Here is a 20,611-nt window from a genome sequence, read left to right on the forward strand (position 1 = left end):
ATAAATCGTATTGGAATAAAATAATAATGGACAATACACAAGTGAGACAAATAGGAAACCTGATGGCAATCTCTTTTTTGGGAGACGAGTGTAGCTAGTTGATTAAAGATATTGCTGAGCTCATGGTTGAAAGAGGCAAACGCGAACCTTGACAAACTTTTCAAAACATATATTTTTTCCGAATGCAAAACTGACTAGTTTCCATCCATATCTGCATACTATAGATTATATGTTGAATATTTTCTGGTACCATATTGAATCATCAAAGGATATTTTTCTTGAAAGGAACAGATGCATTTCTTCAGAACTAAATTACATGTATAGAAAACAAGCCAAAAGATTTTGGAGCAGCTCTGCAAGCCTCAACTAAACATCTGCCTGTTACAAGATTTCAAATAACTCATCTTCTGTGGATGGACTACCCACACTAGAGCCACTGGCATCAGAGATGTGACATCAGCAACTCTATTTCTCTTCCAATTACTTAAAAATTCACTACCACCTATGAGCTTTATCAGCAAGGACTTTCATCCGGTAGAACCTGCATACAGAACACGCCAGAATTACTGTAATTGTCATTACAAACAGAAAGCTGGCGATGCAAATTGACAGTGATGTCGTCGACTTTCTTGTGCAATTAAAAAAAGAAAATTGCTTAAGACTTCATTACTAACCACTAACTAACCGTAATCAATAGGTTACTTTGTTCCCATTATATAACTGGACAAATGTTTCTGTGGCATGATATGCTCGCCCTATTGGCCATTTTGTTTCCGTAGATGCACTATCAGTCTTCTGCTGAGAACTCAAGGCGTTCTTAATTTGATTAATGCATAAACCAAGGGCAACCATGGAGGAGAATGACTCATCAGAACACAAAGCAAACAATGACTACAAAGGGAACAACCAAGCATTAGGGAAGGACAGTGAGAATAATAAAAATAGTACAGAATACATGTATATTCTTTTAAGCCACAAAGTAACTATAATGACTTTCATTATCAGCGCCTACAGACTCCCAACCATTATGGATCCAATTAAATATGAGCTTGATAAGTTAGAAATGTAGAAAAAATCTATGAAGTGCCATTGAAACAACAAGAAATTTTGAATATGATATTCAACTATTTATTAAATATAGGCTCTGAGTTCTAAGATAATATTAAATATGAAGACCAACTAATTAATATAATATACCTTGATTGACACTTTCATATCTATGATGAAATTAAGCTTTCATCTTAGTGGTTCGCATGTACGCATCCATTCCACGGCAATTGAAACAGAAAGGAGTTTTTCTTACCATCTGCTGAAAAAGATGAGATAATGTCCTCTTGAATTGCAATGATTGTTTCCCAAGCAACTCTATCAGAGGGATACAGTCCACAATTTTTTCTTTTCTTGTAAACATCTTTTGGAACAATTTCTTCAACGACAATTTTTGCAGCCTGTGATAAATATATACGTGCCTCTTTCTGCAAGTTACTTAGACTGCTTACAAAAGACAACCTTGGTGTGGCATCTGATCTTACCTTCTGGTTTGATCAGGATACTGAGACAGAATGCGATGTTTCCTAGGAGGCGAGCTCATAGATACAACAATAGCCTTAGTTGCTTATATGTAGTAATTATTACATGGTTGTCTTGTGAAGAAGGAAATTCCTTAAATATCTACAGAAATACAAATGCATTCCTTCGAGAGTAAATTACATTTCTAGAAAACTACCCAATTCAGGTAGTTCAATCTTTCTCTCCCTGAACTGTCTCCTTTAAAAATTATCTTATTATGACTAATTGTCCTATAAAGACAGAGGTATAGTTCTAGGTATAGAATCCAAACAGAGATTGACATTTCTAAAGCATATATCATAAAAGTTAAAAAGATAAACTATTATACAAAAACAAACAATCTCAAGATTGAGAATGAATTTATAAAGTAGAGTCTCAAAATTATTAGAGTTATTACAATGTTGGAGAAAAGCTTAAAGTTGTTGTTATTGCACGCATGCAATGCAATATCAATTATCATTCAAATAAATAAATAAAAGCTGACATGAGGCTGAATTCATTGGGCACGAAGATAATTCATTGAACATTTGGTGCTTTGTAGTTGTCTCTACAGATTTGGCAACCTGAATCTTCATAGTTGTCAATACTCTTGAGTTCTGCATTATATATTTTGCAAACTGAAGCTCGCAATTTATGCCGCTGTAACTTCTAAGTGAGCATGTTGTAAGATGAGATGAAAGACATTCTGGTGCAATTTCTGGGTCCTTCCATTTTCCAGCACCGAAATTGTTTTCAGTATCAACCTGAGAATGATACACAATTGAACTTATTTTTTAAAATATAGAGAAGTGGTACTGAAAAAAATAAAATAAAAAATAAAAAAAAGGACAAAAATTAAAATGAAAGACCTCATCAATGATAAGAGTTTGAAGCTTGGGAAACTTATAAAGCAGGTTTAACAGCCAGATCCACTTGGTCTCCCGCAATGAAGGACATAGGTGAAATGTAAGGTCGAGGTAGGTTAAATTATGAAAGATGGTAAATATATTATATGGCCAAGTCTGCATGAGTTAGAACTTAAGAAATAAGATAATAAGATAGAAATAATTTGAATAAATAAACATTTTAGTTTAGTCTTTGATATGAATATGATACATATATAACGTACATACCACATGTAGGCGCAGATGCTCCGCATTTTGAAGCTGATCAAAATAAACATGCACACCAGAAATGTTAGCTCTAACCAATTTGGATAAGCTTGTACCGCGTTCGCCTACAAGTGTTCGATAAAGTTTCTTTACTGCTAAATCCTTCGTTACCAAATCGTGTATAATGGGACAGGCACATAGAATTTTGCTGAGGTAACGATAACGTCCGAAAGTAACAGATTCCAAGTGAAGGACTTTGAGTGACGGGAGATCAACATCTGGATCTCGTAAGATTGTTACGCTCTTCAATTTGAGGAATGTAATGTCAAGGTTTTGGTATTTAGAACCAAAGAAGGGAAGTTTGAATTGCAGAAATCAATGATTAGGTTTTCAAGTCGTCGTTGAAGTGCAGCAGAAACAATGTCGGGGATATCCTTTTTAACTTGGTAGGTCTTGTGGTGACATTTGAGGTTGAATGAGAGAATAGGTAGATTCTGATCTGGAGAGGCGATGAAGTAGTTGAAGAATTTGCGAAAGGTGGAAGGGTCTGGAAAGTGATTGTCATCCAAGTTGAGTACGAGTTGCGAGAGGAGTGATTTCCATCGCTTTGAGAGGATGGTTGTGATGGCGGCGTCTTTCGTTGGAAGAAAAGAAATAATGTGATAAACAAGTGAATCAGGGAGATTGCTGATTCTGTCTTCTTCTTCTTCCTCCTCCTCGAGGGGATTTGAAGAAAACCGCGGTTGCTTTGGCATTGCAGTGAGAGAAAAGGCTCCACAATTTTAGTGAGGAAAAGCATGTATTTATAGAGCCAAAGGTTGGACTCCTTTGTTTTTTGGACTTCTTCTTGCCTAAGCAAACAAAATAAAATTGCTTAAAATAGTTTCGTTTTTACTTTTTTTTTTTGGTGGTGGCCGGGGTTTGAATCCTGGACCTTGCATATTTTTATGCATTGTCCATACCAACTGAGCTAAGCTCACGAGGACAGTTTCGCTTTTACTTTGTTCAGCCTATTGTATTCTCATGCATTCTATTTTTTTTCGAAAATACTTTTTGTTTGGATTTTATAATTCGAACATAATTTGGATTATAAAATATGAAATGTTCTTGAGTTGTTGGAACATAGAGCACCTTAGAGATGTTTGTTTAATCTTTGTAAAACCACATTTCAGATTTTATAATTTGAAACCCTTTTAGACATTTTGGATAATAAAATTCAAAATGTGTCCAACACCCCAGAAAAGCCTAACTTTGGCGTAAAAAAAGGTAAAAAAAGGATCAGTTCGAATTATATAATTTGAAATATATCAATACATAAACAGAGACATTGTTTTTCCTCCAAGACATGTATATAAAAACATAGACATTTTATAATCCAAATGATATAAACATGCATTCGTGATTGTATAAAATATATACTTAAATAAAATATACTTAAATAAAAAGGAAAAAAAACAACACAGTTTTCAACATTAAATTTTAAACGGAAATTATTCAATTGTTTCAAAACAAACCAAATGTTCAAACATAATATCAACAACATATGATTATCCAAATGTTACAACACCATAAAACTAAAACTAACACATCCAACAACACACACGCCTACGATGATAAACCCGCTCTCCATGAATCTCGTCCGGAAGAATGATGCGTGGAAGTGAGATGGAATAAAACCATCCAATGTATCCCTATGATGTCTCCACACCAGTCCTATCAACGAGTCCCAAGTCCTGAGCTATCAGCATATGATAACGATAGTGCGCATAACGGTAGCTGATCTTCAATAAGGTCGTATGTGGAGATGCACCGTCACATGGATGTATGGGGATGGTTTGGACGCACCCAAACTGGTGAAGCACCCGCTCTGGCAGATATCTCGCCTTACGAGTTCCGTATCTCGCCTTACATATAACCTTCGTCAAGTAATCACTTTGTTTTTTAAGTCAATCTAACACACCAAATTTGACACCAGAGGTAATCAAATTTGAGACCTTGAGAGTGTACTCCAAAATACCAAGTTAACATTATCAGACCAACCCTAATGTATTCGTCAAGTAGCCACTTAACCTTTCATCCACATTCTATCCAAGACAAAATAAAACTCGCGCTTGTTGTGAACCCAAGGCAACAGTGACGCTAACATGAAAGCTTAAATTCTCAACATTAGATCAACCATTTACCTGTATAAGCAAAATCATACAAAAATATCATTTGAGCCTATAATATGATAGAAATATAACATGCTCCAAATCTTAGTCCTGAAAAAAAGTGAGATTCCCCATAAACAAACTACGCAGTTTTACCAGACCGTCGTCCAAATATGGAGTTCTACGTTGACTTGGTTTAGAATCAAAATATTATACTTTGTTAATATCAACAAGTACTGCTATGGAAAAACCGAGTGTGACAAGTGACGGAAACAATGCACAAGTCCATGCTTCAATTACCTTGTAGCGTGGTCACTTTCCTGTTGGTGTTTGGAACAATGACAAAAGAGCAGAAACAATTACATCAATGCTAACATCATGGTGCCACGAACCAATTTCATCTACTAGCACGTTGGCTCACAACCTTGTCCCTTCCAAACCTCAGGCGGGAATCCTCTGATGTTTATTTTTGCTAGTCAATTTGATCTATAAATAATTTGGGCATGTAAAATATGGCTCCCTTGTTACTCAATTTCTGCATCCATCTTCGTGTAGCTGCATGGACAATTGATGTGTTGGGACGCAGGTTCTTCGAACCCGCAATTCCCAACACTTGTGTGTGATTTCCACCGATAGACTATTTGACCAAACAAAATGTAGTTGACAAAAATGGTAAATGTGGTTTCATGCATGTGATTTAACTCCTACAAGTGTAGATTGCATGTTAGAGAACAAAGCACATGTGAACTGCTACTCAATAGAAAGTAGTATAGGTTTATAGCATTTTTCAAGCACAAGCGAGAGAGTACTTAACCATAAAAATACCATGACTCAATCTATTAAACTTCTTAATCAATGGTTATCCACTTGCACTTTACATTATACTATTATAAAGTTCACCTTCTACTTTAGAGGATGCTAAATTTTAAGAGGTGTATTATTTGAATAACTATTTATGTGACAACTTTATGGATAACTATAAATAGAGAGAGAGAAAGTAAAACCATAATGTTTAGTATAAAAAAGAAAGTTGTCATAAAATGGTTGTAAAAAATAATTTCTCAAATTTTAACAGCATGGTACTTCAGAGGATGTTAAGTAACTCAATTTTCACTCAAAAAGCCAAACACGAGCAAGCTTACATCGACAACCACACTTGCTTTACTCTCTAAAGCTCACACAGTATTTTATATTAGCAAAATTCTTTAGCAAATAATTTTTCTGCTCACTAAGATAAACATGCATTTCGAACAACATTGCAAACAAAAAGATCACGAGCTTATGGTAAATGTACACTAAATCAAATCATCAACCACAAATAACTGCAAACCAAAGTGATGGTTCCCTATGCATAATGCAAAAGCTAATTAAAATGAACGCCCTAACTTATCTCAACACTGAAGGTTAATCAGTGGCTCTGATTCATTTGCTCACAGAATTACTTATGAACCAAGTAAGTTTGTATGTAATAGTAACATAAATCAAAAATCGTATTTTGGAATAAAATAATAGTGAACAATACACAAGTGAGACAAATACAATCCTGATGGCAATCTCTTCCAGCTGGGAGACAAGTTTTGCTAGATGATTAACGACTCATGAATAGTGTACTCAACATTTTGAAGAGCTTCAGTTCTGCTTTGCATGTAACTGTCCTGCAATGGAACTACCTACTGCTGCTGCTGCTGTTGTTGCAGCAACGGTTGACTCTCTCCATCCACCCTATTCATGTGGAATGTTGATGTGAAGGCAGTGAGAAAACAAAATAAAATTATATGAAATTAGAGTTGAAGATATAAATCAACCCAACCTGAAACAAACTCAAAATGCCAGTAGATCTAAAAAAATGGACCAGCCTCCATTTTACGTGTATTTTGGGCAAGTCTGTTTAAGCAACTAATTTCTCCACAAAGCAATTTCGGGGCAGGTACATTGACTGCATGTAGAAGATGTTAAGATATTAAATAGCAGAAAGAAAACCATCCGGGATTGTGGGTGCACTTTCAGTCAGATGCTCATACCTATAATTAGGTGTTGTTTCTGTGAATTGACCAAAATCAAAGATTTCTTCATATCATATTTTTCTCCCTTGAATCACTTCCTTAACTTATTATTCCCAGAACAAAAAAAAATGCAAGCCATATGCACAAAAAATATAACCAACTCGATTAGTCAGAACTCAGAAGTCAAACCAGAAACAGATTTAGATTTCTAGTAGTGTACAACAAAACATGTGGTAATAAATCAGATAGCCTTCCGATCAGATATCTAATCTGGACAGCTACACATGTGAAAGAGAGAGATGCACACACATAGGAAGAACAATGTAAATATCCAATACATATATTACAGATGTTATTGACTCTTCACAGTTGGTCCAGATTCAAAAAAAATTAAAATCCAACTAGATTATATCAAGACAACTATGATAAGTGCATAATATCTTACATTGAACTAACAGCTGAAACATCAACTGGTGGGCCACTTTCAATTATATTAATCATATCCAAGAATATTATAACTACATAGATTAAATTTGAAAAACTCACGTAAACCCTCCAAAAACCTCCCAAAACCCTCCTTTAATACAATTTTTGAGTTCCTCTAAATGAGAATGATTTTGTATTATGAAGAAAAAGGAACCCCCAAAGTCTTCCCCTCTCAATGTCATCTATTTCTTCCACTTGCTCATTCCTTTTTTCCAAACTCTTCCCCTGTCTTCCCCTCAAAACTCGCAAACAAAGCCTTAGACTGCTCGTAAAAGACAACCTTGGCATGGCATCTGATCTTACCTTCTGCTTTGGTCTGGATTCTAAGACAGATATGCGATGTTCCTTAGAAGGCGAGTTGATACCTACAGCAATAAACTTTGTTGCATATATGTGGTAAGTATTACATGGTTGTCTTGTGAAGAAGGAAATTCCTTTAATATCTACAGAAATACAAATGCATACTGCCTTTAAAAATGTCCTTATTATCACTAATTGTAAACTCTTCAAGGCTAAAAGACCCCATAAAGATAAAGGTGCAGTTCCAGATATAGAATCGAAAGACATCAACATTTCTGAAGCATATATCATCAAAATTAAAGGATAAATTATTGTACACAAACAAACAGTCTCAAGATTCAGAATGAATTTATAAAGTAGTCTCAAATTATTGAAGGTATAACAATGTTCGTACAAAGGTTAAGGCTGTTATTGCACGCATGCTCTATACATTATCATTCAAATAAATAGAAGTTGACATATGGTTGAATTCATTGGGAACGAAGATAATTCCAATGACATTTGGATCTTTGTATTTGTATCCAGAAATTTGGCACTCTGAATTTTCATGATGCTTAGTACTCTTGAATTCTGCATGATATATTTTGCAAATTGAAGCTCGCAATTTATGCGGCTATAACTTCTAAGTGAACATGTTGTAAGATGAGATAAAAGGCATTCTGGTACAATTTCTGGGTCCGTCCACCCTCCAACACCGAAATTGTGTACAGTATCAACCTAACAATGATACACAATTGAAATTTTTTGAAATATATAAAAGTCAAACTGAAAAGAAGAAAACAAAAAAAAAACAAAAAACATGACAAAACTTGAAATTAGAAACCTCATCAATAATAAGAGTTTGAAGCAGGGGGAAATTTTGAAGCAGTTTTATCAGCCAGCTCCACTTCAACATCCCATAATTAGGCATAAAGTTCAATGTAAGCTCCAGGTGGGTTAAATTGTGAAACACGCTATGTAGTTCATATGAATACTTCTGCATCAGTCACAAAGACAAAATATTGCAGGGATGCGTAGAAAAAAATGGCGGAGAACACAGGTTTGAAGTTTTGACACCCACACTCATAGTTAGAGAAATAAAAATTTACTCCCTTAACCAATAATTTGGTCATATAAGCAAAAAAAAAATATTCCCTTAAATTTGAACAAGTAATTTGGTCATATAAGCAGAAAAAATCCCTTAAATTTGAACTAGTAATTTGGTCATATAGGCAGAAAAAATATTTTGATACATACCGCAAGTAGGCGCATATGTTGGGCGTTACGAAGGCGATCAAGCAAATTATGCATGGGAGAGATGTTGGAAATGTTAGCTCTGACCAAATTGGATAAGCTTGTTGGCTGTGAAGAACCCAGAAACACACGACAAGGTATCTTTATGGTTAGATCATTTGCTTCCAACTCTTGTAGAATGGGACATCCAGATAAAAGTTTCCTGATATGTCCATAATATGTGAAACAGATGGATTCCAGGTGAAGGAGTTTGAGCGACGGAAGATCAACGACAGGACCTTCGTAGTTCAATGTTATCCTCTTCAATTTGAGGACAGACAAGGTTTCGGTCCTTAGAATGAAAGCCGTAGGGAAATCTGAGCGGGAGAGATCAATGGTTAGGTTTTGAACTCGTCGTTGAATAGCATTAGAAACAAATTTGTGGATATCACAATTGTAGTAGTGACACTTGATATGGAATGAGAGGATAGGTTGAGTGTTATTTTGATTGGCCATGAGTGAGTCGACGAAGTTGGAAAAGGTTACAGTCTCTGGAAAGGGTTGGTGATTGAAGTGGATGATGAGTTCCAAGAGCCATAGCGGTTTCCACCTCTTGGAGAGGATGGTTGTGGAGGCGGCGTCTTTCGACGGAAGAAAGGAGAGAATATGATGAACAAGTGAGTCCGGAAGAGCACTGATTCTGTCTTCTTCTTCTTCTTCTGGAATTGAAAGCTGCAGCTGCCGCCGCTGCCGCAGCCGCCGTGACATCGCGGCGAAGAGTGAGGACAGGATAGTAACACCAATTGCAATTAGCGAAAAAGGTCAAATTTGGTGTCCTATTCCTATATATATATGAGTATACACTCACACATTCAGGCCCAGGCCCAAGCCCCAACACCTTTGATTTTTAGCAAGTAAATATCTTTTTGCAATCTGCTCTATAGGATTCACTTTATCAACAAAAAATATTCATTCAATCACAAGACTCTCTAATCCCTGTTAATGTTCTAACTTGAACGTGTAAAAGAAATTGATGCACCAGAAACAAAAACTATGGGAAAAGATGTTACAATATGAAAATTCTCAAATTTTACAAGAGAAAGAGAATGTTGAATACCGTTGGAATAGGAGGTTGAGAAAATTGGCCGATCAAAGGAACAGAAAACGAGCTTCCGGATGTCGTTGGGATGCGAAAACAGTTCCATCCTCACAGAAAATTCTCGTTCCATACACACGCACGCTCAATTTTAATTTTCGTATGATTTTGATCTCATTTTGTAAAGCTTACCTAAGATAAGATGACCTGTGTCTTTATAATTTAACAAAAATTTTGGATTTAAAGTTGCATGCAACAACATTAAAACTTAGAGAAAGTTTGACGCGATCTCATAAAATTCAAAAGTTAGTCTTTGCAATTGCTCCCCAACAAATAATACACATTAAAAGCCGTACATTAAAGCAAAAATTTAACATTTTACATTGAAAATAGCAAATTTTAGACTTTCAAAAAGTTGACTTATGACATTTCTATGATTGTTTGAGTTAATATTGAAAGAATGAGTGCAATGAGCTCTGACTTTGTCTTCTCCGCTCAAAGTGACTTCAACCTTCAAGCCACCAATAAGCCACCCGACCCACCTAATTCCTCAACACCTAAGATTTCGTTCCGTGACAAACTCCTGGGACCTTCTCAGGAAATCCAAACTCGCCCAAAAGAGGACATGATTGCTAAGAAACTCGTCCGTATCGAATTGGAGGATGGTAACCGCCTCTTACCTAAGGTCTTCATAGAACCAAAAGTATTCCAAGAGCTATGTACACCATGGAAAGATGCAATAGTTGTGAAGTTGTTGGGAAAGACCCTCGGCTACAACACAATGAGAGATCGTTTACAAAAAATCTGGAAGCTACAAGGAGGGTTTGAAATCATGGATAATGACAATGGTTTCTATATGGTGAAATTTGATTTGGCAGCCGACAAGGAAAAAGTTATCACCGGTGGTCCATGGCTCATTTTTGATCACTGTCTTGCAATATCACACTGGTCTCCTGAATTCGCCTCCCAGGATGCCAAAGTAGATCGCACTATTGTATGGGTTCGTTTTCCAGGGCTGAACCTTGTTTACTATGATGAGAGCTTCCTACTAGCCATGGCTTCTGCGATCGGACGTCCAATCAAAGTTGATTCAAACACTCTGAAAGTCGAAAGAGGTAAATTCGCAAGAGTCTGCGTCGAAATTGACCTCACTGTCCCAGTTGTAGGAAAGATTTGGGTGAATGGCCATTGGTATAAAGTCCAATACGAGGGTCTGCATCTGATTTGTACCAACTGCGGTTGCTACGGACATTTAGGGCGAAACTGCACCACAACAGCGGCCACCGTAATCCAATCACCGCCGTCTGAAAAACCATCTGCCGCTAGCAATCCAGAAGATTCCCAAGGACCGGTTCAGCACATTCAAACGCATTCAATGCAGACCTATGAAAACGGTAATAGCACAATTACTTCTCCTATTATTTTGTCACGTAATAATGAGGGAGATAATGGAAAAGTAATTAGTAATAATGAGGGAAATAAGGATCTTCATGGGGATTGGCTATTGGTAACAAGAAAAAAGAAATTGCCAATTAATTCAACCCCGTTTTCAGCAAAAGCCGGTAACAATAGCAACAACCGTTACAGTGTACTCTCAAATTCCTCACACAAAACCAAGCCTGGCCCACACACCACAAAGTATTCCCCACGCCCTAAATCAATAGCTATTCCACGCGCTAGTTCAAGCAAGCAAGAAACAAAAAGACGGCGCAGTGATGATGACCATCATGACCAAACTTTTGACCCCACTGTTGACCCTCCCCTCATTGGACCAGCACGGAAAACCAAGCCTGCCAAGACACCACACCAAACAGTTACACACATGGAAACACTCCTAACTAAATTATCTCCAAAACAAGCCAATACCAACGAAAATAATACTGACCCCAGCCCAACAATTGAATCCAACTCCACCACGCAAATTCCCAACTCCACCACGCAAATTCCCAACGTCCAGGAGCTAGATAAAAACAGCAACAACTACAGCATCTCCCCATCCAATAACTTTGTTACTAACCATGAGCCCAACCAGACAATGCCAAGTCATAGTGATGATCAAATGAAAAGTAACGCAGACAGACAAGACTTCATTGAAGAAGACATGGTAACTTAGCCCCCCTTCCTCTCGGCCTTTCTTTCTTGTTGTTATCATGGAAGCTCTTTTCGATACCTCATTCCTCTCTTGGAACATCAGAGGGGCTCTCAGTAGTAACGCAAGAATACATTTGAAAGAATTGATTCGTAAGCATCAACCTACTTTCATGGCTATTCTTGAAACTCATGTTCCGTTTACGAAACTCTCTGTCTTTTGGTCTAATATGGGATACACCCCGGTTCATATTATTGAAGCTAGCGGTCACTCCGGAGGAATTTGGCTCCTTAAACATTCTGCTAGTAACATCACTGCCACCGTCCTTGACTCCAACCAATTCTCCATAACTATCAATATTAGCCGTGGAAATGTCTCCACTGCATGCACTTGCATCTATGCCAGCCCCAATCATACTCAGCGTCCCAACCTTTGGAGCTACCTCACTAACATCGGCCAAACCATTGATATCCCTTGGATGCTCATAGGGGATTTTAATGAAACTATTCTCCCTAGTGACCAAAGAGGTGGTATATTTCACTATAATCGAGCTGCTCTCCTCTCCCACTTCATGAACAATTGCAACCTCCTTGACCTCACAACCTCAGGTGGTCATTTCACTTGGCACCGCAACAACAATGGCATTCGCATCCTTTCCAAAAAAACTTGACCGAAGCATTGCTAATGTTGAATGGCGTGTTTCCTTCCCTGAAGCTTTTGTTGAGGTTCTCTGCAGACTCCACTCTGATCATAACCCTCTCCTCCTCCGTTTTGGTGGCCTCCCTTTAGCTAGAGGGCCAAGGCCCTTCCGCTTTGAAGCAGCTTGGATTGATCATAATGAATATGCGGAATTGGTAAAAAGCTCTTGGACTCCTCAAAACAACAACATTACCGCGGCTCTAGCTAATGTTCAAGAGAAATCCATCACTTTTAATCATGAAGCCTTTGGTAATATTTTCAAAAGAAAGAAACATATTGAAAATAGACTCAAAGGTGTACAAAGCTATCTAGAAAGAGTCGATTCTTCTCGCCACACTCTCCTTGAAAAGGAATTGCAACAAGAATACAATCATATCCTCTTTCAGGAAGAAATGCTTTGGTATCAAAAATCAAGAGAGCAATTGTAACACCCCGTTTTCCCAACGTAAAAATTTCATAATTAAAAATCAGAGTAATTCAACCTTAAACGGAATGCTACACTTCTTAAAAATTTATAAACGGAATAAATAACAATTTATTCTTCAAAAATATAACAACATAATCTTTAAATCTTCGCAGCGGAATAGTTTGACAACTTAAATAATCTTTGGCACAAGGGCCTCAATATAAAATTTCATAAAACTTAGTTCAACATCAATTCTTGAAAGATTCATAAAGTAATACGTAAGGAACAGAAAGTAAAGACATAATCTCATCCCGTTACGTATCAGAGCACCTAAGACACACTTGTGAGGAGTCCACTCACGACCGCAACTAATCCTGGTTACCTGCAAGTTACCCATACGAAGAGCAACATTTCCAAGCAGAGGGGTGAGATTTCTCAAACAATAATATAAAGCATATAAATCATGTAAAGTACATTCAACAACTTAAACATCCTATAATTCATTAATCATATCTAGCAACTTAAACTTCCTTAACTAGTATCATTATTCTTCCTACATTAGTCATATACTTCATATTATATCATCATATAAATATCATCACATATCTACAAATATCATAAGCATTATCATATATCCTTTTAATCATAGCATCTTAATCATAGACATAAACAACATCATATAACATCAAGTACTAATCATAACCATCTCATAACATTATATATCAACCATAAACATAATCACAAACAATCCATCTTAAATATAATCACGAGGAATCATCATACATCATCATTAGTAAACGTATAACATCTTATCATATTCACATATCAGCATATCATAAATCACATAGCATCTTATCATAACAACTTCATATTCAACCATCATAAACAAATCATAATCAACATCATCATCAATCCTAAACAACATCATCGTCAAACATGAACAACATCATCGTCAAACATCATCATCAAAATCAAACATCATCATCAAACATGAACAATATCATCGTCAAACATCACCATCATTAAATCATAATTAAATATAAGTTATGACGACTCTACAATGCAACAACAACTTCAACAACAACTTAGACAACTTCAAAAACAACTTAGACAACTTCAACATGCATGTGGTACCACCAGGGCATTAAGCCCCCTTCGCTAAGGTCATATTTGGACCTGTCAGGCATTAAGCCCCCATCGCTAAGGTCATAAAGAACCTGTCGGGCATTAAGCCCCCATCGCTAAGGCCATAAAGAACCTGTCGGGCATTAAGCCCCCATCTCTGACTATGCAACGACACAACTTTAATGCAACGACATAACTTTCGTACAACTTAGACAACTTCATGAACATCTATGACATCCTAACATCTTGACATCTTGACAATATAACATCTTAACAACTTGATGACTTCATAACGACTCGACGACTTAACAACTCTTATCATCTTAACGTCTTAACATCTTAGCATCTTGACAACATATGGATCACATAAATAATTCATGTCATATCATAATATAACAATATCAAATGATAATAAACAACATCTTAAAACATCATATTCATCAATCATAAACAACTTCATATAACATCGTATTTAAACATCAACAATAATTCACTATGTATCTTTGTAAAAACATAATAAATTATGCACAACATATTTTCATGTCAAACAAAAGCTACTGGAAAGATATCACAAATATCAACAACTTTCATGTTTACAACAAAGATCAATTCAAAACAGAAACATATGAACAAAACGCAAAACATGAAACAGAGAATGCTGTCACCGGACAATTTTGCAAAGACCTCCCTGTAGTATTTTAATCATAACTCAAAGACCAAACATCATTTTTACGTCAAACCAAAGCCACTAGAAAGCTAACAAAATTATCTAAAACTTTCATGTTTACGCCTAAGACCAATTCTGTACCGATCAATACCAGTTTTTATTTTAAATTCGGAAAAGTTGTGCTGAAAGTTCATAAAAATTCACTGTGACCTACGTGCAGTAATTTGACCATAACTCAAGTTCTATAAATCCTATTGACGTGAGACCAACGGCATTAGAAAGCTAACATCCATACCTACAACTTTCGTGTTTACACCTAAACCCAGTTCGGAAATTAAACTTGTCAAACTGAGACAATAAAAACGCGTTTTGCACATTGACAGCAAAATCGCAGTTTAGCTGCGATTTCGCTTTGGGGAAATCTTTTCCACTTCTTATTCGATCCAATACTCTCCAAACTTGACCCTAATCATTACCCTATGATTGCCCTATCATTAGAACACTAATTATTCATCAACTTACTGTATGCAAATTCAAAGGGTTCTCAAATCTATTAACAACCTATTACAATTATTAAACCCTAATTCTTAAACTCACCAACATCTCATCCAATTCCATGGTTTTAACCTCAAAACTACATCCAATAATCATCCTATGGGTTATCCAAGGACTGTATATAATTTCTACATCAATTCAACAAGTTTTCATCATCTAATCATCAAATCTCTCTCAAAACCCTAATTCTTAAATTCTCACAAACTCTCCCCAACTTGTTAGATGTAATCTAATGATTTAACAACTTAATATTAATGCAAGATAGTCTCACCCTCACCTTAGATTAATTCCTGAATCAGCGGCAGCGTTCTTCTTTCCTAAGGTCTTCTCCTCTCCTCTTCTTTCTTGTTCTCCTCTTTTCCAAAAAGCGGTTTTCGGTAAACTCTTTCTAACCTAAGCTTCTCTATTTATAATACTAAACGCTCTTCCTAAATCTATTTTGGCCCAACAACTTATTCTTCTTTCTATTCTAACCCCCTTCTTATTTCTCTTACACCTCAAAACTACTATATTCCTCATAATCTTATTTATTTCTAAATTAAATATATCTCTCCCCCACTTAATAATAATAATACACCAATAACAAATATATCTCTAACAAATAACAAATATACTTCTACACCAAATAACAAATATATCTATAACAAATATATTTCTACACCAAATAACAATTATATTATGCTAGTAAATACCAACATATAACATAACAAAATATCACATAAATCATGTAAATCATACCAATCATATAAATATATTCTAAAACTAATTAAAATAATTAAATAAAAGGAGGGCATTACAACTCTCCCCAACTTAAAAGAATTTCGTCCTCGAAATTCAAGCACAAGAGAAAATAAATTTAATTATTATTTCTTCAAACAAAACATAGAACCACATCAATGTTAGTCAGTTAAACATGATCACATAATAAAACATAACTACTAACTAGAAAACATGACGACACTACACAACGACTCTTCTACTTGGCCGGACGGACCGACCTGCTCTGATACCAATTGTAACACCCCGTTTTCCCAACGTAAAAATTTCATAATTAAAAATCAGAGTAATTCAACCTTAAACGGAATGCTACACTTCTTAAAAATTTATAAACGGAATAAATAACAATTTATTCTTCAAAAATATAACAACATAATCTTTAAATCTTCGCAGCGGAATAGTTTGACAACTTAAATAATCTTTGGCACAAGGGCCTCAATATAAAATTTCATAAAACTTAGTTCAACATCAATTCTTGAAAGATTCATAAAGTAATACGTAAGGAACAGAAAGTAAAGACATAATCTCATCCCGTTACGTATCAGAGCACCTAAGACACACTTGTGAGGAGTCCACTCACGACCGCAACTAATCCTGGTTACCTGCAAGTTACCCATACGAAGAGCAACATTTCCAAGCAGAGGGGTGAGATTTCTCAAACAATAATATAAAGCATATAAATCATGTAAAATACATTCAACAACTTAAACATCCTATAATTCATTAATCATATCTAGCAACTTAAACTTCCTTAACTAGTATCATTATTCTTCCTACATTAGTCATATACTTCATATTATATCATCATATAAATATCATCACATATCTACAAATATCATAAGCATTATCATATATCCTTTTAATCATAGCATCTTAATCATAGACATAAACAACATCATATAACATCAAGTACTAATCATAACCATCTCATAACATTATATATCAACCATAAACATAATCACAAACAATCCATCTTAAATATAATCACGAGGAATCATCATACATCATCATTAGTAAACGTATAACATCTTATCATATTCACATATCAGCATATCATAAATCACATAGCATCTTATCATAACAACTTCATATTCAACCATCATAAACAAATCATAATCAACATCATCATCAATCCTAAACAACATCATCGTCAAACATGAACAACATCATCGTCAAACATCATCATCAAAATCAAACATCATCATCAAACATGAACAATATCATCGTCAAACATCACCATCATTAAATCATAATTAAATATAAGTTATGACGACTCTACAATGCAACAACAACTTCAACAACAACTTAGACAACTTCAAAAACAACTTAGACAACTTCAACATGCATGTGGTACCACCAGGGCATTAAGCCCCCTTCGCTAAGGTCATATTTGGACCTGTCAGGCATTAAGCCCCCATCGCTAAGGTCATAAAGAACCTGTCGGGCATTAAGCCCCCATCGCTAAGGCCATAAAGAACCTGTCGGGCATTAAGCCCCCATCTCTGACTATGCAACGACACAACTTTAATGCAACGACATAACTTTCGTACAACTTAGACAACTTCATGAACATCTATGACATCCTAACATCTTGACATCTTGACAATATAACATCTTAACAACTTGATGACTTCATAACGACTCGACGACTTAACAACTCTTATCATCTTAACGTCTTAACATCTTAGCATCTTGACAACATATGGATCACATAAATAATTCATGTCATATCATAATATAACAATATCAAATGATAATAAACAACATCTTAAAACATCATATTCATCAATCATAAACAACTTCATATAACATCGTATTTAAACATCAACAATAATTCACTATGTATCTTTGTAAAAACATAATAAATTATGCACAACATATTTTCATGTCAAACAAAAGCTACTGGAAAGATATCACAAATATCAACAACTTTCATGTTTACAACAAAGATCAATTCAAAACAGAAACATATGAACAAAACGCAAAACATGAAACAGAGAATGCTGTCACCGGACAATTTTGCAAAGACCTCCCTGTAGTATTTTAATCATAACTCAAAGACCAAACATCATTTTTACGTCAAACCAAAGCCACTAGAAAGCTAACAAAATTATCTAAAACTTTCATGTTTACGCCTAAGACCAATTCTGTACCGATCAATACCAGTTTTTATTTTAAATTCGGAAAAGTTGTGCTGAAAGTTCATAAAAATTCACTGTGACCTACGTGCAGTAATTTGACCATAACTCAAGTTCTATAAATCCTATTGACGTGAGACCAACGGCATTAGAAAGCTAACATCCATACCTACAACTTTCGTGCTTACACCTAAACCCAGTTCGGAAATTAAACTTGTCAAACTGAGACAATAAAAACGCGTTTTGCACATTGACAGCAAAATCGCAGTTTAGCTGCGATTTCGCTTTGGGGAAATCTTTTCCACTTCTTATTCGATCCAATACTCTCCAAACTTGACCCTAATCATTACCCTATGATTGCCCTATCATTAGAACACTAATTATTCATCAACTTACTGTATGCAAATTCAAAGGGTTCTCAAATCTATTAACAACCTATTACAATTATTAAACCCTAATTCTTAAACTCACCAACATCTCATCCAATTCCATGGTTTTAACCTCAAAACTACATCCAATAATCATCCTATGGGTTATCCAAGGACTGTATATAATTTCTACATCAATTCAACAAGTTTTCATCATCTAATCATCAAATCTCTCTCAAAACCCTAATTCTTAAATTCTCACAAACTCTCCCCAACTTGTTAGATGTAATCTAATGATTTAACAACTTAATATTAATGCAAGATAGTCTCACCCTCACCTTAGATTAATTCCTGAATCAGCGGCAGCGTTCTTCTTTCCTAAGGTCTTCTCCTCTTCTCTTCTTTCTTGTTCTCCTCTTTTCCAAAAAGCGGTTTTCGGTAAACTCTTTCTAACCTAAGCTTCTCTATTTATAATACTAAACGCTCTTCCTAAATCTATTTTGGCCCAACAACTTATTCTTCTTTCTATTCTAACCCCCTTCTTATTTCTCTTACACCTCAAAACTACTATATTCCTCATAATCTTATTTATTTCTAAATTAAATATATCTCTCCCCCACTTAATAATAATAATACACCAATAACAAATATATCTCTAACAAATAACAAATATATTTCTACACCAAATAACAAATATATCTATAACAAATAACAAATATATTTCTACACCAAATAACAATTATATTATGCTAGTAAATACCAACATATAACATAACAAAATATCACATAAATCATGTAAATCATACCAATCATATAAATATATTCTAAAACTAATTAAAATAATTAAATAAAAGGAGGGCATTACAGCAATGGGTTAAATTTGGTGACAAAAACAGCTCCTTCTTCCATGCCCAAACCATCTTTAGAAGGAAGAAAAATAGAATTCATAGGCTTCAACTTCCCAATGGCACATGGACCTCAGATAGCTCCATCCTCCAAGAAGAAGCTCAAAATTACTTCAAAAAATTTTTCGGTGGTCATCATCCTCCCACCAACGCCGCCTTCCTTGATGCCGCCCCCCTTCCATTGATGACACTGACAAACTCTCCCTCACCAAACCTGTCACTAAAAATGAAGTATTTGCTGCCCTCAACTCCATGAAACCATACAAAGCTCCTGGCCCCGACGGTTTTCATTGCATATTTTTCAAACAATATTGGCATATAGTTGGAGATGACGTTTTCCATATGGTCCACTCAGCCTTCCACACAGGTTACTTTGACCCGGAGATTTCAAGCACTCTCATTGCACTCATTCCCAAAATTGATCACCCAAACACTTATAAAGATTTTAGACCCATCAGCCTCTGCAACATAATTTACAAGATCATTACTAAAGTTCTTGTGCACCGACTTAGACCTATTCTCAATAACTTGATTGGCCCCTATCAAAGCAGTTTCCTGCCTGGTTGGGGAACTTCTGATAATTCAATTGTTTTGCAGGAAATTATTCATTTTATGAGGAGATCTAAGAAGAAAAAGGGCCATGTCGCTTTCAAGCTCGATTTAGAAAAAGCTTTTGATAATGTCAGATGGGAATTCCTTAATTCTTGCCTTCATGAGTTCGGATTTCCAGACATCACCATCAAGCTTATCATGCACTGTGTCACGTCATCCACTCTCTCTATTTTATGGAACGGTAACAAATTGCCCTCTTTCAAGCCTACTCATGGCCTCCGACAAGGTGATCCGCTCTCCCCTTACCTTTTCATCCTTTGCATGGAGAAGCTCTCTATAGCTATTAACAATGCTGTGCATCATGGAAACTGGGAACCTATTCACACCACTAATGGAGGACCCCGGATATCTCACCTTCTCTTT

At 35.7% G+C, this 20,611-nt stretch overlaps 2 protein-coding genes, 2 long non-coding RNA genes and 1 pseudogene across 7 annotated transcripts; 1 reads left to right on the top strand and 4 right to left on the bottom strand.

Moving 5' to 3' along the window:
• Positions 1–1,851: 1,851 nt before the first annotated feature.
• LOC146942544 (F-box/FBD/LRR-repeat protein At2g04230-like) lies at positions 1,852–3,415 on the bottom strand (annotated as a pseudogene). Its single transcript, XR_015030045.1, has 3 exons — positions 2,682–3,415; positions 2,418–2,570; positions 1,852–2,312 (listed from the first exon to the last, which is right to left on the bottom strand). The product of XR_015030045.1 is annotated as an F-box/FBD/LRR-repeat protein At2g04230-like (transcript).
• A 133-nt stretch (positions 3,416–3,548) lies between these two features.
• LOC146942545 (uncharacterized) lies at positions 3,549–6,609 on the bottom strand. Its single transcript, XR_015032759.1, has 2 exons — positions 5,111–6,609; positions 3,549–4,843 (listed from the first exon to the last, which is right to left on the bottom strand). It is a non-coding gene; the product is annotated as an uncharacterized LOC146942545 (long non-coding RNA).
• Positions 6,610–7,930: 1,321 nt separating this feature from the next.
• LOC146942546 (F-box/FBD/LRR-repeat protein At4g26340-like) lies at positions 7,931–10,097 on the bottom strand. 3 transcript variants are annotated; one of them, XM_085756570.1, is made up of 4 exons: positions 9,929–10,097; positions 8,836–9,761; positions 8,423–8,485; positions 7,931–8,316 (listed from the first exon to the last, which is right to left on the bottom strand). In XM_085756570.1, the coding sequence occupies exons 2-4, from the start codon at positions 9,577–9,579 to the stop codon at positions 8,038–8,040; spliced, it is 1,086 nt and encodes a 361-aa protein (XP_085612696.1). In that variant the 5' UTR covers positions 9,580–9,761; positions 9,929–10,097; the 3' UTR covers positions 7,931–8,037. The 3 variants fall into 3 exon arrangements, with proteins under 3 accessions (XP_085612696.1, XP_085612695.1, XP_085612697.1); XM_085756569.1 differs by having other exon boundaries at positions 8,423–8,575; XM_085756571.1 differs by lacking the exon at positions 8,423–8,485.
• A 279-nt stretch (positions 10,098–10,376) lies between these two features.
• On the top strand, positions 10,377–12,020 carry LOC146942547 (uncharacterized). Its single transcript, XM_085750046.1, has one exon. The coding sequence runs from the start codon at positions 10,377–10,379 to the stop codon at positions 12,018–12,020; it is 1,644 nt and encodes a 547-aa protein (XP_085606172.1).
• A 1,186-nt stretch (positions 12,021–13,206) lies between these two features.
• Positions 13,207–14,860, bottom strand: LOC146942548 (uncharacterized). Its single transcript, XR_015033557.1, has 2 exons — positions 14,319–14,860; positions 13,207–14,277 (listed from the first exon to the last, which is right to left on the bottom strand). It is a non-coding gene; the product is annotated as an uncharacterized LOC146942548 (long non-coding RNA).
• Between the last annotated feature and the right edge of the window lie 5,751 nt (positions 14,861–20,611).

The sequence above is a fragment of the Medicago sativa genome, chromosome 3, assembly GCF_051527215.1.
Source record: "Medicago sativa cultivar Bolivia chromosome 3, Bolivia_mono, whole genome shotgun sequence".
Classification (NCBI taxonomy): domain Eukaryota; kingdom Viridiplantae; phylum Streptophyta; class Magnoliopsida; order Fabales; family Fabaceae; genus Medicago; species Medicago sativa.